At 48.2% G+C, this 13,252-nt stretch overlaps 1 protein-coding gene across 2 annotated transcripts in view; it reads left to right on the forward strand.

The window, feature by feature from the left end:
* Positions 1–13,252, forward strand: part of ATP13A5 (ATPase 13A5) — a 96,631-nt gene that overhangs the window by 40,894 nt on the left and 42,485 nt on the right. For both annotated transcript variants that reach the window (XM_051991623.1, XM_051991624.1), the window contains exons 10-12: positions 2,994–3,164; positions 6,740–6,897; positions 8,372–8,560. In XM_051991623.1, coding sequence (XP_051847583.1) covers positions 2,994–3,164; positions 6,740–6,897; positions 8,372–8,560 — 518 coding nt within the window. The remainder of the gene's footprint in view (positions 1–2,993; positions 3,165–6,739; positions 6,898–8,371; positions 8,561–13,252) is intronic.

A 13,252-nucleotide genomic window follows, 5' to 3' on the forward strand; every position in this document is an offset into this window, starting at 1 on the left:
TGCCCTCTCCATCCTCACCCCGAGAAGACCGATGAACTGGCCAGATTCCTGAGGCACCACAGTGAAGCCTTTCCTCCCAGTCCTTGGGAGAAGTCATTTCCAAACGCTAGCATATCTTAATGAGAGACAAACAATTGATGTCGAAGCACTTTGTCTTTTTTCTGCTTACAAACTGTTGATTTTTTTGTTTACAAATGGTCTAAAGATAGCAGAGATGTTGTTCAAAGACTTTGTTTATATCACCCAGAGAGAAAAGGATGTTCATTATCTATTCCTAAATGGTTCAACCCAAGCAGATTTTCCATTAAAAATGGATCTGTTTAATTTAAAACTGAGGAAGGAAAAGCAGTAAACAGAAATATGCTGAGTATAATTACAAACTATCCCTGAAATGTGCTGAAATCTAATGACCTTGTAATGAGAATGAGGAAGATTTGCATAGATATCGCATCCTTCACCGAGAAGGTTGCCATAGTACCCAGCACAGTCCCAGACCCAGGGATAACTTCCCCCCATCACTGAGAACTAAAAGGCCACTTCACTAACTTGCAGCAACTTCTGCATGAGGAGACCGCCCAGAAGAATGAGCCCTTCTGCTGGGGAGAGTGTATAACACTGTAGGAAGAAGGATGTGATAGAGAAGACTGACCTGTGTTCTTCCTCTTGACCTGCCCCTTCTCTTCTCCCTCCATGTTTCCATGAAACTTCCAAGGGTTTTCAGAAAGGAGGAAAGGGAACGGATCTTTGGAATGGCTTCGGGATTCAATCAAGATTTCAGGATCAAGATCACACCCCAGAAGTGGTGTGGACAAACCAGAAAAGAGCTAGGTTCTCAACAAAGCAAAGGGATTTTGCCAAGATGAGTATTCTTGAGATACTTAACTCAGTATCCAGAAGATGTAATATTGGGTCTAGCCCAGCATCCAGAAGATGTAATATTGAGTTTAGCCCAGCATCCAGAAGATGTCCTCAAACTTTTTAATTAGGGGGCCAGTTCACTGTCCCTCAGACTGTTGGAGGGCTGGACTATAGTCAAAACAAAAATTTTGTTTTGTGGGCCTTTAAATAAAGAAACTTCATAGCCCTGGGTGAGGGGGATAATCGTCCTCAGCTGCCACATCTGGCCCACGGGCCATAGTTTGAGGACCCCTGATTACTAGAAGATGTAATATTGGATTTAACTCAGCAGCCAGAAGATATAATAGAGTTTAGCCCAGCATCCAGAAGATGTAATATTGGGTCTAGCCCAGCATCCAGAAGATGGTAGTATAGAGTTTAATAACTACTTGGAGTCCCAGCCCAATTGTCACTTGGGAGATGTCATTTGGAGGCTCAAGAAGTCATGTGTGGCCAACCTTCTGGTTACGGGGCTCACTGAGGAAGCTCTTCCTTAGATAACAGACAAGCAGTCCGGCTCTCCGCCAGTACCTGACCATCCTCAGCAAAGCCTCGTATCGGCTTGTATCTTACATCTACTTGGTCACTGAGCAGGTTAGGTGCTCCTTGCCAAGATGAGAGCCCAGAGGAGGACATCAGGGAACAGGCGCCATGGTCTTCCTTACCGAAGTGCGGCCATGGCACAAGGAAGTCGCTGGCCTTGCGGTCAGAAGGACTGGAATTCAAATTCTGCCGGGTATATTTACTAGCTGTGGGTCTTTAAGTGAATCTTTCTGATCCCACTTTAAAAAAGGAATTTTTAAACATGTAACAAGCACCGAAGTACACACGGTTCACCCTGACACCTTTTCTACCCACCCTCCCCAATCCCTGGGGAAAGCGGGCTCGGATTTAAAACATTTTCTGAATGATATTTGCTCTTGCCAATGTAGCCTGGCCAAGGGCTGGATGAATCTGCTTGTCTGTGTCTGCTGGGTGGGGCGGGTCAGGTCACTCGGGATTTAATAACAATATAGTGAGAATTCATATTGTCCTTTTTGGTCACCAGAGTACTTGTATTGCCATTTTCTTTCATTTCCACGATGAGCCAACGAGGTAGGTGTTTTTGCTCCCATTTTGCAGATGAACAAGTGAGGCTGGAAGAGATTATAGAAGCCTCTTGCCTAGGGCCTCACACTAGTAAGTGTTTGAATCCAGGTTCTCCAGCCTTCAAGTCTAATGCTTCATGCTGGTGACTTCCCTTCTCACTGGAGAGATCTCTCCTCCCATGGCTTCCACGGGTCTTTCTTACCAGACCCACCGCCAAGGAAGGAGGAGCCAGACCAAGGGCGACACTGAATAGTGAGGACACCCCGGTTCTGGCTGATGGAAAGGCTCCTCGTTACGGGGGTGGGGTGGGGAGAACAGAGCGGAGCCCACTGCACCATGTATGTTCTCTAGTTTCTTCTGGATTTTATCAGTAGAACACTCAAAGTGCTCCTGAGGACCAGGATTGTTGGCCAGTCTCCTGAGCGCTGTTGGGTGGTCTCAGCCAATAGAATGCAAGCTTCCTGAGGGCAGGGACTGACTGACAGATATACAAAGCAAGAGGAGACATTTCTAGCCCTTCCCAGGGTAATGTTCCTTTGGGGCTGGGCATGGGAATTGATCCTTTCCCTAGAAAACTCCATCCAAGCCTTTCACAAAGTAACGCAAAGATTCTTCCAGAGGGAGAAGGAGCCCCAAGCACGGGTGGGTAGACAGAAAGACCTGGGGCCAGAGCTTGTACTTTGAAGGAGACTGGGAATTGTAAGGATTGGGGGAAATGGGCCACCTCCAGAGGAGGGGGAGGTCCCGGGCAAAGGCTAGAGGCGGGAGATCGGATGATCACTGTGGGTGCAACTCCATCTATTAACGCGATAACTCTCAGAGCAGAAAAGCGACAGCTACACGGGCGGGACGGGAGCCTGTTGGGCCCGGGCACCCGAGGGCCGGGTCCCGAGTGCAGAGCATTCAGGGCTTCCTGACAACGGGTCAGTCCCAAGGAGGATGGGGCATCGGGAGCCGTTTGGGAAGCGCCAGGGCAGCGGGCGCTGACAGAGAACCGTCCTCCCCAGGGGAGAGCATCCCGGTCACCAAGACGCCACTGCCCCAGGTGGAGAGCACCCTGCCGTGGAAGTCGCACAGCCTGGAGGATTACCGGCGCCACGTCCTCTTCTGCGGGACCGAGGTCATCCAGACCAAGCAGGCGGGCCCGGGCCCTGTCCGGGCAGTCGTCCTCCAAACAGGTGAGGGGCCGCGAGGCGCCGTCCGAGCGCTTCTGGGCTGGGGATCCCGTCTGGCCCACCTGGCCGGGTCCCGTTTCCCCTGTAGCGGCCACCACTTTGCCCAGCTCGGACGGCCGACTGTAAGCAGGGTCCCCCTAGGGGTAGATACCCCCTTAATATGTCCCTTGATTGAGGAGGGTCCGAACTCATGGCTTGGGCAGAGGCTTCAGGAATGGGTCTCTAAGTGGGCAGAGGAGGCGGGGGAGGCAGAGAGGGCAAACCGACATCAGGTCCCTCCCAGCGAGCCTGCCCCCCATCAGTACTTTTCCACACGAACCTGCGGGGTGGGGCCTTCCAGGTCAAATGAGGGACGGCAGAGAAGAGGCTGGCCTCCAGCCAGGAGGCAGGTCTTTGTGCTGGGCCCTGCTGGGCCCTCCAGACCAGCAGTAGCGGGCGCCTCCCCACCCCCACCCCCCATTGTTCTTTAAAAGGCAGATTAAAATTCCCCTTTCGCACGGGTCACAGGTGTGGCGCCGGGCCAAACTAGGGCGCAGTCGGCAAGGAACTGGCAGCTTGGGAGTGCATTTGAACCTCTCCTCAGACACTGGCTAACTGTGTGACCCTGGCCTAGCCACATAATGGCTCCAGCCTCCCTTTCCTTACCTGCAAAGTGGGAATAATAATAGTCCTTATCACAGGGGACTGTGACGAGAACCCTTTACAACCTGAAAGCACCATCCAGATGCTCATCCCTATTCTGCCTAGAAGGGGTTGTCCCCCCGTCCCCCCCAGTTTAGAACCACAAACTGTCTGAGTGGGAGAATCTCAGAGACACCTTGTCCCATCCCCAGTTAAGGCCCGGATCTGTAACATCCCCTGACGAGTGGTCAGTCAGACTCTGCTTAGAGCCCCCCAGGGAGAGAGGATGGGGGAGGGCTGCAGAGGAGACTGGGAAGTGCATTTTCCAGTCTGTCTAGTTGTATCTGCCATCCATTTATCCCGCCTAGATCAGCCCTCAGGCAAATAGAAAAATAGAAAAAGCATAATTCTTTCCCATGGGGCCACTAGGGGTGCCAGAGTGCACAGAGCACCGGAGGGAAGTTGGCAGGACTCATCTTCATGAGTTCAAATCTGGCTTCAGACACTTCGTAGTGGTGTGCCCTGGGCAAGGTGCCTGAGTCTGTTTGCCTCAGTTTCCCCATCTGTAAAATGAGTTGGAGAAGGAAATGACAAATCCCTTCAGTATCTTTGCCAAGAAAACCTTAAAAGGAGCATGAAACAAAGGTGAAATGAGTGAATAACTTTCTTCCCTCTGTGTGGAAGCCTTTTAGATTCTTTTAAACACGATAATGCACAACTGGCCTGCCCGAGGCCTTTTCTGGATCACCCTTCAATAACTAGAAGGAGGATGACTGACTACGATGTGATAATGTCCAAAGCTTTTCTTTAAATACATACACAGTACGGGTGTGCTTGGAACTAAATCTATGTGCATAGATGTGTCTATCTATAGATGTATATTGTGTACACACGTTATTGGTGTTCCATTGTTTTCAGTCATGTATGGCTCTTCATGCCTCCATTTGTATTTTTTGCAAAGATACGTTTATACACATACAGTTTTAGACACAGGCATGGGAAGCTCTGTTGTTCACTAGCTACCTTTTAGTTGTATCCCTCTCTCATTATGTATATATATATGTACATTTACACACATACTTTTATGTATTGTGTACATATGTATATATGTGTATGTATTTATAGTAGCTAGTAAACAGTAGAGCTTCCCAAGTCTGTAGCTGAAGCTATATGCATATATGTATATATTTACATATGTATACGTGTATATATGTATATATATGCATATATATAGTAGCTAGTTCTGCTGTTCACTAGCTATCATTGTATATTCATGTGTATGTGTGTGTTTATGTATATCTAGGTATCTAACCATCTATCTATTTATCCATCTACCTATCTATCCATCCATCCATATATTTAATCTATTCATTCATTTGTCCATTTATATTTGCTTATCTATCCATCATCTGTTCATTCTTTCATCCATCCATTCATCCATGTGTTTATCCATTTATCCGTGTATCTAAAGATCTACCCATCTAGCTATCCATATGTTCATCTATTCATCCATCCATCCATCTATGCATTCATTTATTCATCCATTTGTCCATCTATATTTATCTATTTATCTTTCCATCCATCTGTTCATTATTTTATCCATCCATTTACTTGTCTTCATCCATCCACCCATCCACCTATCCACCCATCCATCCATCCATCCATCCATCTATTTTTTACTTGTGTCTTTCTCTACCTATCAATCCATCTGGTATCTAGCAACAACAAAGTTTCCCAGGTTTCCTAAGTCGCAGCTGCCCATGACAGTTGGGCCTCACGTCCATCCCTTTAGCAATCGTATGAGCTGGTCTAAGGCCCCTTTTTCTGCTGCCATTGTGGCTGCTGAGAACATAGACAGGGAGCACATGGTCTGAGACAATCAAGAGATATGATGAATTAACCCCCTCCCTTTTTAAGTTGTGAGTTTTCACCTTAAAAATGCTGACCCACAATGGGTGGTGGGAGGTTTGAATGGTCGCCTGTAAAAACAAAAACAAAGGCAGACAATAGAAGCTTTCATTTGTTCTCTTGTTCTCCAATTAAAAAAAAATTCAATATTTTAATGTACCTTAATGCCCACCCCTCCATGCTCACTCACACATCCCTATGTGCTCACACATAGAAGCAGCAGTGTCCATTTAGTATCAGCTCTCTAATAAAAAGCCCCAGAACATATGCATGGCGTACTATACATTTAACTTGCATTATTAACATTTTCTCCATCATTTTTTTAAGCTTAGAAAGCAACAGAATAATAACTAAAAGGGTTGATTTGTTTGATTTGCCCGTTTTCAGGGCATCAGTGTTCCCACTGAAAATGTGACAATTGGACAGCTCCGACACGCTCCTGCACACAAGCATAGAGTGGGAAGGACGTACCCAGTCGATAGCTGTTAATAGCAAACAGATAGACATTTGTGTGCATGTCTGGATGTGGATGCAGGGCTTCTTAGTGGACTGGGACCTTAATAGAAATCTGCACGTTCCATGGCTGGCACCCTTCCCTCCCGTGGACTTGTAGTCATTCCCCTGAGCAGCCTTCTGCTCACCCGTTGGGATGCCCCCTCCCCATCCCTGTTTCTGGAGGGGATGAACGAGCTTCCCGCTTTGTCTCAGGATTTCTTGATCCATAATTGGCCATTGCAGGGGCATATGGGGGAGTGCCAGGCCCCTCTCTGGACCATGATGCCACCATCTTCACCAGAATCCAATTGTCCAGGGGGATTGATTCGTCACAGAGCAAGTTACATAGTGAGCTTTGTGAGGACAAAGGCTGTTCACCATTTTGGCCTTTGTCTAAGCAGGGCCCAGCATAGGGTCTAGCACAAGGCAGGAGCTGAGCAAATGCTCATTGTCCCCTGGGCCTCCTTGAATGTCACGTAAGACAGTGGTAGAGGGAAGATGGCACATAGTGTGAGAAAACCCAACGGGTCCAACTTGTAGCTGTTCTTATTTAGGTTTCAACACTGCCAAAGGTGACTTGGTGAGATCCATCCTCTACCCGAAACCCCTCAATTTCAAACTCTACAATGACGCCTTCAAGTTCATCGTCTTTCTCGCTTTTCTGGGCGTTGTAGGCTTCTTCTACGCCTTTGGTGTCTACACGTACCATGAGGTGAGTACCCGGGGGGGCACCTCGACTCCTCCCGGACCCAGCCGCAGACCGGAAGGGCAGCCCTGCTCCCACCAGCCCCTAGTCAGCGTGTTCACACGCAGGAACCCATTGGCACAAATCAGGTGGACCGCCAGGCTTTGTCACATTCAATACCGACTCCCGGCTGCCCATCTCTCAAGTGCTCGGATTGGGAATAAAATTTGTGTCCTCTCCACTTATCCTGAGAGCCAATGTTCCCTAGAAATCTCAGCATTTAAAGTTTAATTTCAACATCTTTCTGGATTTCTAGGATGTAGGTCAGAGATTGTCTCCAGTTATATTCCTCAGAATTTAGAACAGTACATGGTACATAGTAAGTGCTAAATAAATGATCATTCATTCAAGTAGACTGAAGAGATGCTAGAGGTGGGGACAATAGTGAGCTCTACTCTTGATTGGACGCATGACCGGAGCTTGTCGAAGGAAAGACTTTATTCAATGTGTGAACAGCAGGATGTGTTTGTCCTGGAGGAGAGAAGTTTCAGGTTGGGGCGGGAGGAGGGACAAAGATGGCGGATGGCTCCCTTCAAGTTATTTGTAAGGCCTTCGTGAACCAAAGAGAAGTCACAAAGAGGCAGAATTAGACTCACTTTAAGGGGAAATTTCCTTCCTGATTATTCTCTGGAGGGGACTTGGAGAGGTGGGGGTCCTCCCCAATGGAAGTCTTCAGGGGAAGCCTGGGGATTCTTGTTTGATTGAAGAATAGAAAAGGCTTTCAGAGTCCGGGAGTAGGGGGTTACAGCAGCACAGTCTGTGAAGCAGGCGGATGGGGCAAATCCAGCCTCCAAAGCTGACCGTCTGTGGCCCGTATGAGCTGCCCAGACCTCGGTTCCATCTCTTTTAAAATAAGAGGGGCCACACTGGCTGGCCTCCAAGCTGAGGCGGGAGTCCGGGAAGCCGGGATGGCCTTCAGCGGCAAAGTCTTGGCACTGTCAGGGTAACCTGAGCATTTCCCAGTTTTTCTGACACGGGGAAGGAGAGGGAGAGCGATGGTTCCTGCAAGCTCTTGGCTTTCTGCCCAGTGTGGTGGCCAACCTCCGGGGTCATGTGCCAGTACCAACCAGAGTGAACCAGCCTCTACCCGTGGGCAGCTGGAGCCAAAAACAGCAGGCCAGGGGCAGGAGAACCAGGAAGTCGATGTCTCTTCATGTCTCCACATTGGCCTGGCCTGTCTTGTGGGGGCCGCTTGAGCCCTGACGTGGGCAGCATCTGACATACTTAGACCCACCCAGAACAGAGCCCCCCCCACCCCACTGAGTTCTCCATCCTCATTCACCGCGCTCACTGGGGAGGATGATTTCGGCTCCCCAGGACGCCCCAGTAATGTAGCACCGAGTCCTAGGCGGGGCTGGCTTCCTGAGCGGAGCCTGGGGTGCTCTCTTGTCCTGGGGGGAGGGGCTTTAGTCCATTGCTCATATGCCATTTCCCCCTTCAGACTTCTGCGAGAGACACCGTGACGATGTCTTTGCTCCTTCTCACTGTCTCGGTTCCTCCCGTGTTGCCAGCGGCCTTGACCACAGGGATTTTTTATGCTCAGAAGAGGCTGAAGAGAAAGAAAATCTTCTGTATCTCCCCGCAGAGAATCAACATGTGTGGCCAAATCAACCTTGTTTGTTTTGACAAAGTAAGGGTCTGGCTGGTTGTTTTTTTTTCAGGTGGAGGGATACGGGAGAGCCATAGAAAGCTGGTTTTATACAGGCACAAAATGTCAGGGTGGAAGGGATGGGATTGGGCAGATATTACCCACACTACCCCCCCGTCCCTTTCCCCCATACCCATTGTAGAGATGAGGAGACAGAGGCAGCCCTGAAATGAGAGAGTCACAAGGGCATTAGTGGAAGAATCTGAAGGAGAAGCTCGTCCCTTGACTCCCAAGCCCAGGGCTCGGCCACAGCAGCAAATATTTTGTTTCTGGGGTTTGAAACTTTCTCTACCCATGGGGTTGAATCGCACCTGTTCAAAGTTTTAAATACGGCTCCTTGCCATAATGACTCGTAATGACTTTTCTGGTCTCGTACGCAAATTGGAGAGACCGAGGACCAAGGCGGATTTTGGCAAAGTCCCATATCCTGGACCTACAAGTCTTCAGGGAAGGCTGCAGGCGCATCCACGGTTGGGAACTGGGATTTTCCACCAGCACCTAAATCATCTGATACCTTGAGGGATCAAGGAGAGAGAGACACAGAGTCACAGATTCACCGAGAATCAGAGAGGTAGAGAGAGAATGGGAGGGAGGGAGAAAAAGATGGAGGGAAGGAGACACACCGAAAAAGAGACTGAGAAAGAGACAGAGAGACTGGGAGAGGCAGAGAAAGTGAAAGAGACAATGAGAGACAGTGAGAGAGAGAATGAGAGACACACACAGAGAAAGGCAGAGAGACAGACAGAAAAAGAGACACAGAATGACAGACAGCCAGACATCGAGACCAGCTGGTAGCTCCAAAATTTTTTATTATTCGGTAAAAAAGTGGCAAAGTAGCTAAAATACTGCTGTTGATATGAGAATAACCTGAGTTCAAATCCTGCCTCAGACAGTTATTAACAACATAACTCTGACCCAATTACTTTTTCTCTGCCTCAGTCTCCACTCCATCAATAACACACCCAAAGGATGGTGAGGGGGCTAGAAACCAGACTATAGCAATATGAGTGGAAGGACGTGTGGCTGCCCAGGAGAAGATCCAGTCGGGACCGTGATAGCTTTCTTCCATTTTTGAGGTTCTCTTGTTGAAGAAGATATAACTTTGAGGCAGCCCGGTAGCCTAGTGAATGGCACCCAAAGCTGGGGGAGCTTCCTTCAGCTCCTGCTTCACATCCCTCAGAGCTCCGTGGTTAGGGATGGGTGAATGGGTTCCAGAGGATCAGATGAGATTCTATGAATAAGTCACTTTGTAATGCTTAAATCACTACTTAAGCATTAGTCATCCTTAATAAGAGCAATTGTTTATAACATTTATGGTGAGTATTGATGACTTATTTCCCTCAATAATGATAAACAACTGGTTTCTCCTATCCCTAGAGGGACTGGAGCCAGGGAATAGAAGCCAATGGTTTTGTCTGGAGAGGAGGAAGACCTTTCCCCCAACTCCCCCGCCCCAGCCCCAGTGGGGGCTCCCCCTGGGGGGACCCAGCATCCATCACGAAAGGGGCAGCTGCAGCAGGTAGAGTTTGCTGCTACAAGCGCTGCAAGCCGGGACTGACTGGCCATCGAACAATGACCACAGCTGCCCTAAGTGCTCTGGGAGTGTTGCTTCCTTGGATGCTGGGCACCATGTTGTGACGCAGGCGATGCTGCTGTCCTCCCGATTCACAGATGGGGAGGCCGGCTTGGGTGCGATGCAGAAGGGAGCTTTGCTCACTTATGTTGGCTCAGTGGGATGGCTGCCGAGGCACCTCCCTGACGTCCTGGGATGCTTTGGTTCTCTATGCACGAAGGCAGCCTGGTACGAGGCAAAGGTCTCACAGTGCCGGCTCACGCCCTCCCTACTTGTGACATATTAGACATATCGTGTCAGGAGCCTCAGTTTCCCCATTAAACAATGGGGGGGGGGTAGGAGATGGTCTCCAAAGGGCTCTTTCAGCTTTAAAATTCCATAATTTGAGAAATGCATCTCTGGAAAAAAGGACTTCAGAAATATTTGGTTTCCTATCAACTTGTACGGAGGCTGGGAAAGTATATCCACTTCAGAGCCCCCAGATGCATTAGAAATGATGGGAATATAAGCACTAGATAAAGAGATACTTTCTCTGATTTGTTTTTATTCCAGCAAACACACACACTACATATATACACATATGTGTATAAGCAGCAATATATAAGAGTATGGACATTTAGATACATATTTACACACATTGAAATACTACGTAAACGTCTGTATATCATTTTCAGATTATATATATATTATATATATATATATACACACACACAAATATATCTATGTGTACATTATATATATAATGTACACACACATACATATATGTATATATACATATATAATGTACACACATACATATATACATACATATGTATATATGTGTGTATATATATATATATATATATACATATATATATAATGTACACACAGATATATTTGTATTTTGCCCCCCTTAGAAATTCTGACCCAGCTTGCGTTCCCTTCTATTTCTGATCAGTTCTAGAGTGATCTTGATTTCCACATCATAGAGCTATTGTCCACCCCTTGTTTCCCTTGGCTCGGGCCACGGTCTTCGTTTTTCTTCTTACACATGGATTTTAGAACAAAGCTAATTCATCAGGAAAACATTTCCATCTGGATTGAACTTGGAACTCTCCTTTTGAAAAAGATTAATCAAGGGGATTTCTAACCTAGACAAACTGATTGGTGCCCTTTCGAAACTCACCAGGGAAATAGCACAGACTTTTTGCCATTTTAATGAGTAACTCATGGGTTTGGAGCTCAGGGCCGTGGAACCCAAAATGAAGAGCTCTCGAATCTGGCAGACTAGCTTTTCTTTTGACTCCCTTGGTGTCTAATAAAAATGCCCGGCCTGCTCCTCAGAGGCCTGCCGTTAGGGGAGGGGCTGGATTGATCAGAAAGCCGAATTTCTAGTCCTCTGGGATAGTAGCACGAGCACCTGCGTGGGCGTCATGGGTTCAGGTCCTACTTCTGACACCCGTGGGACAGTACAGACTACAGCTTCCCTCGGGAGGGTGAGAACATCTGTCTCCTAGCTCCGGCCCTGTGAGCAGGTTCTCTATTTATGGGCCTTTAAGTCACATATCTAAATGATGTCTCAAATCTGTGACTGTTCTTTAGCCTTGCTCGAGCCTGATAATGTGCAGTGTAAGCTCTTTAACTTGGCACAGAACAGCAGTAAGTCCATGTTACCATCATTCAGAAACAGGCTTGAAGGCCCTTGGAAAGGTCAGCAATATTCACTGCCTCCATCTTGCATCCTTACGGTCTCTTCTATTACACCGCCCCCCCCCCCCAGCCTTTTCCCAATGGCTTCTGACCTCACTGTTCACTTTATGCTACGGGAGCTGTCGGTATGGGGGATGCGTGACTAGAGAAGGGGGGTGGCCCATAGTGGGTGAGGGAGAAGCAATGGAGAGGGCTCTATTGGCCCCTGTGAAACGTGTCAAGGTCGAAAGGAAGGCCCGTGGGCTCACTGGGTGAAACAAAGACGCCCTGGAGGGGAAAACCTTGATGGGAGGTGACCTTCACCAATAATGGGAATTTGGACAGGGATGGAACACAGATCCAGTGAAGCATCGAGGCAAAGGCTATGGCGCACCCTGAGAATAATCTTTGAGACTGAAAGGACTGGCCCGAGCAGGTGGTCCTAATGGCTCTGGGTAGATGTTTCACGCTCTGCAGTGTCCAGAAAACAAGAACAGCTCTCAGTGGTGGCTCACCTTCTGGGCTTAATGGCTCTGAGCTGAGCTGGGAACATCCTCAAAAGGCAGTTTTAGCATCTCCCTGGGCCTGGGTGCAGAGGCTCTCTGGGGTGGGGTTTGGACCTGGGAGAGCTGTGCTTCCAGGATTACCCCCACCCATCATGTGGTCTAAGAGGAGGACTTCAGTGGAAGCCCAGTAAGCTATTTATCCTTGAGGCAAATAGAGAAATCTCCCCTATAATCCCCCCAAAGAAAGAAAAATCTCTCCAAAGCAGGAAACATGAAAGCTTAGTGCATTGAGAGAATCTCATGTTCGTTCAGTTGTTTGCTTTCATCACAGATCTCGTGCCGGCGTACAGCGGCAGGTTCTTTTGTGTTATAAAGACTCGGGCCTGGCTGGGGAGTTCTGATCAGCCCGTGGTTCTAGGGGCCTTTAAACATCTTCCCGCTTTGGATCCTGCCACGCTGCCTTTGTTATTTGCCTCTGCCCTGGTACCCTTCCGCAGACTCAAACCCAAGCCCATTCACCCACCTTCATTAAGGTTGGGTACTAGCTCCTGGATGCCTCGCTGGTCCTCCAACTCAGCCTGAAGTTGTGCTGACACATTTTGGTTAAAGGTTTGGGAACCAGATGGTAAATCATCTTATAAAGAAACAAAATGAACACTCTGCGGGCTAGCTTAGATGATAAGGGCCATTCATCTCTACGCAGGTCTCGGTGAACTTCATGTTCGCTGAATTTGTTTCTTTTAAACTACTAACCGCTGGGACCTGGCTTTGGTATAATGCACCTTCCTCAGCCTATGGAAACACTGGGGTCGGTCCCCGGAACAGCTCTTCTCCCTACGTTTAGATCTGCCCTCTCCTGGCTGCTTAGTGTCTGCCATGATGGATTCGGTCACTTCTCGGGGAGGGGATGTCTGTTTTACATGCGTT

Source organism: Antechinus flavipes, chromosome 3 (assembly GCF_016432865.1).
Source record: "Antechinus flavipes isolate AdamAnt ecotype Samford, QLD, Australia chromosome 3, AdamAnt_v2, whole genome shotgun sequence".
Lineage (NCBI taxonomy): Eukaryota > Metazoa > Chordata > Mammalia > Dasyuromorphia > Dasyuridae > Antechinus > Antechinus flavipes.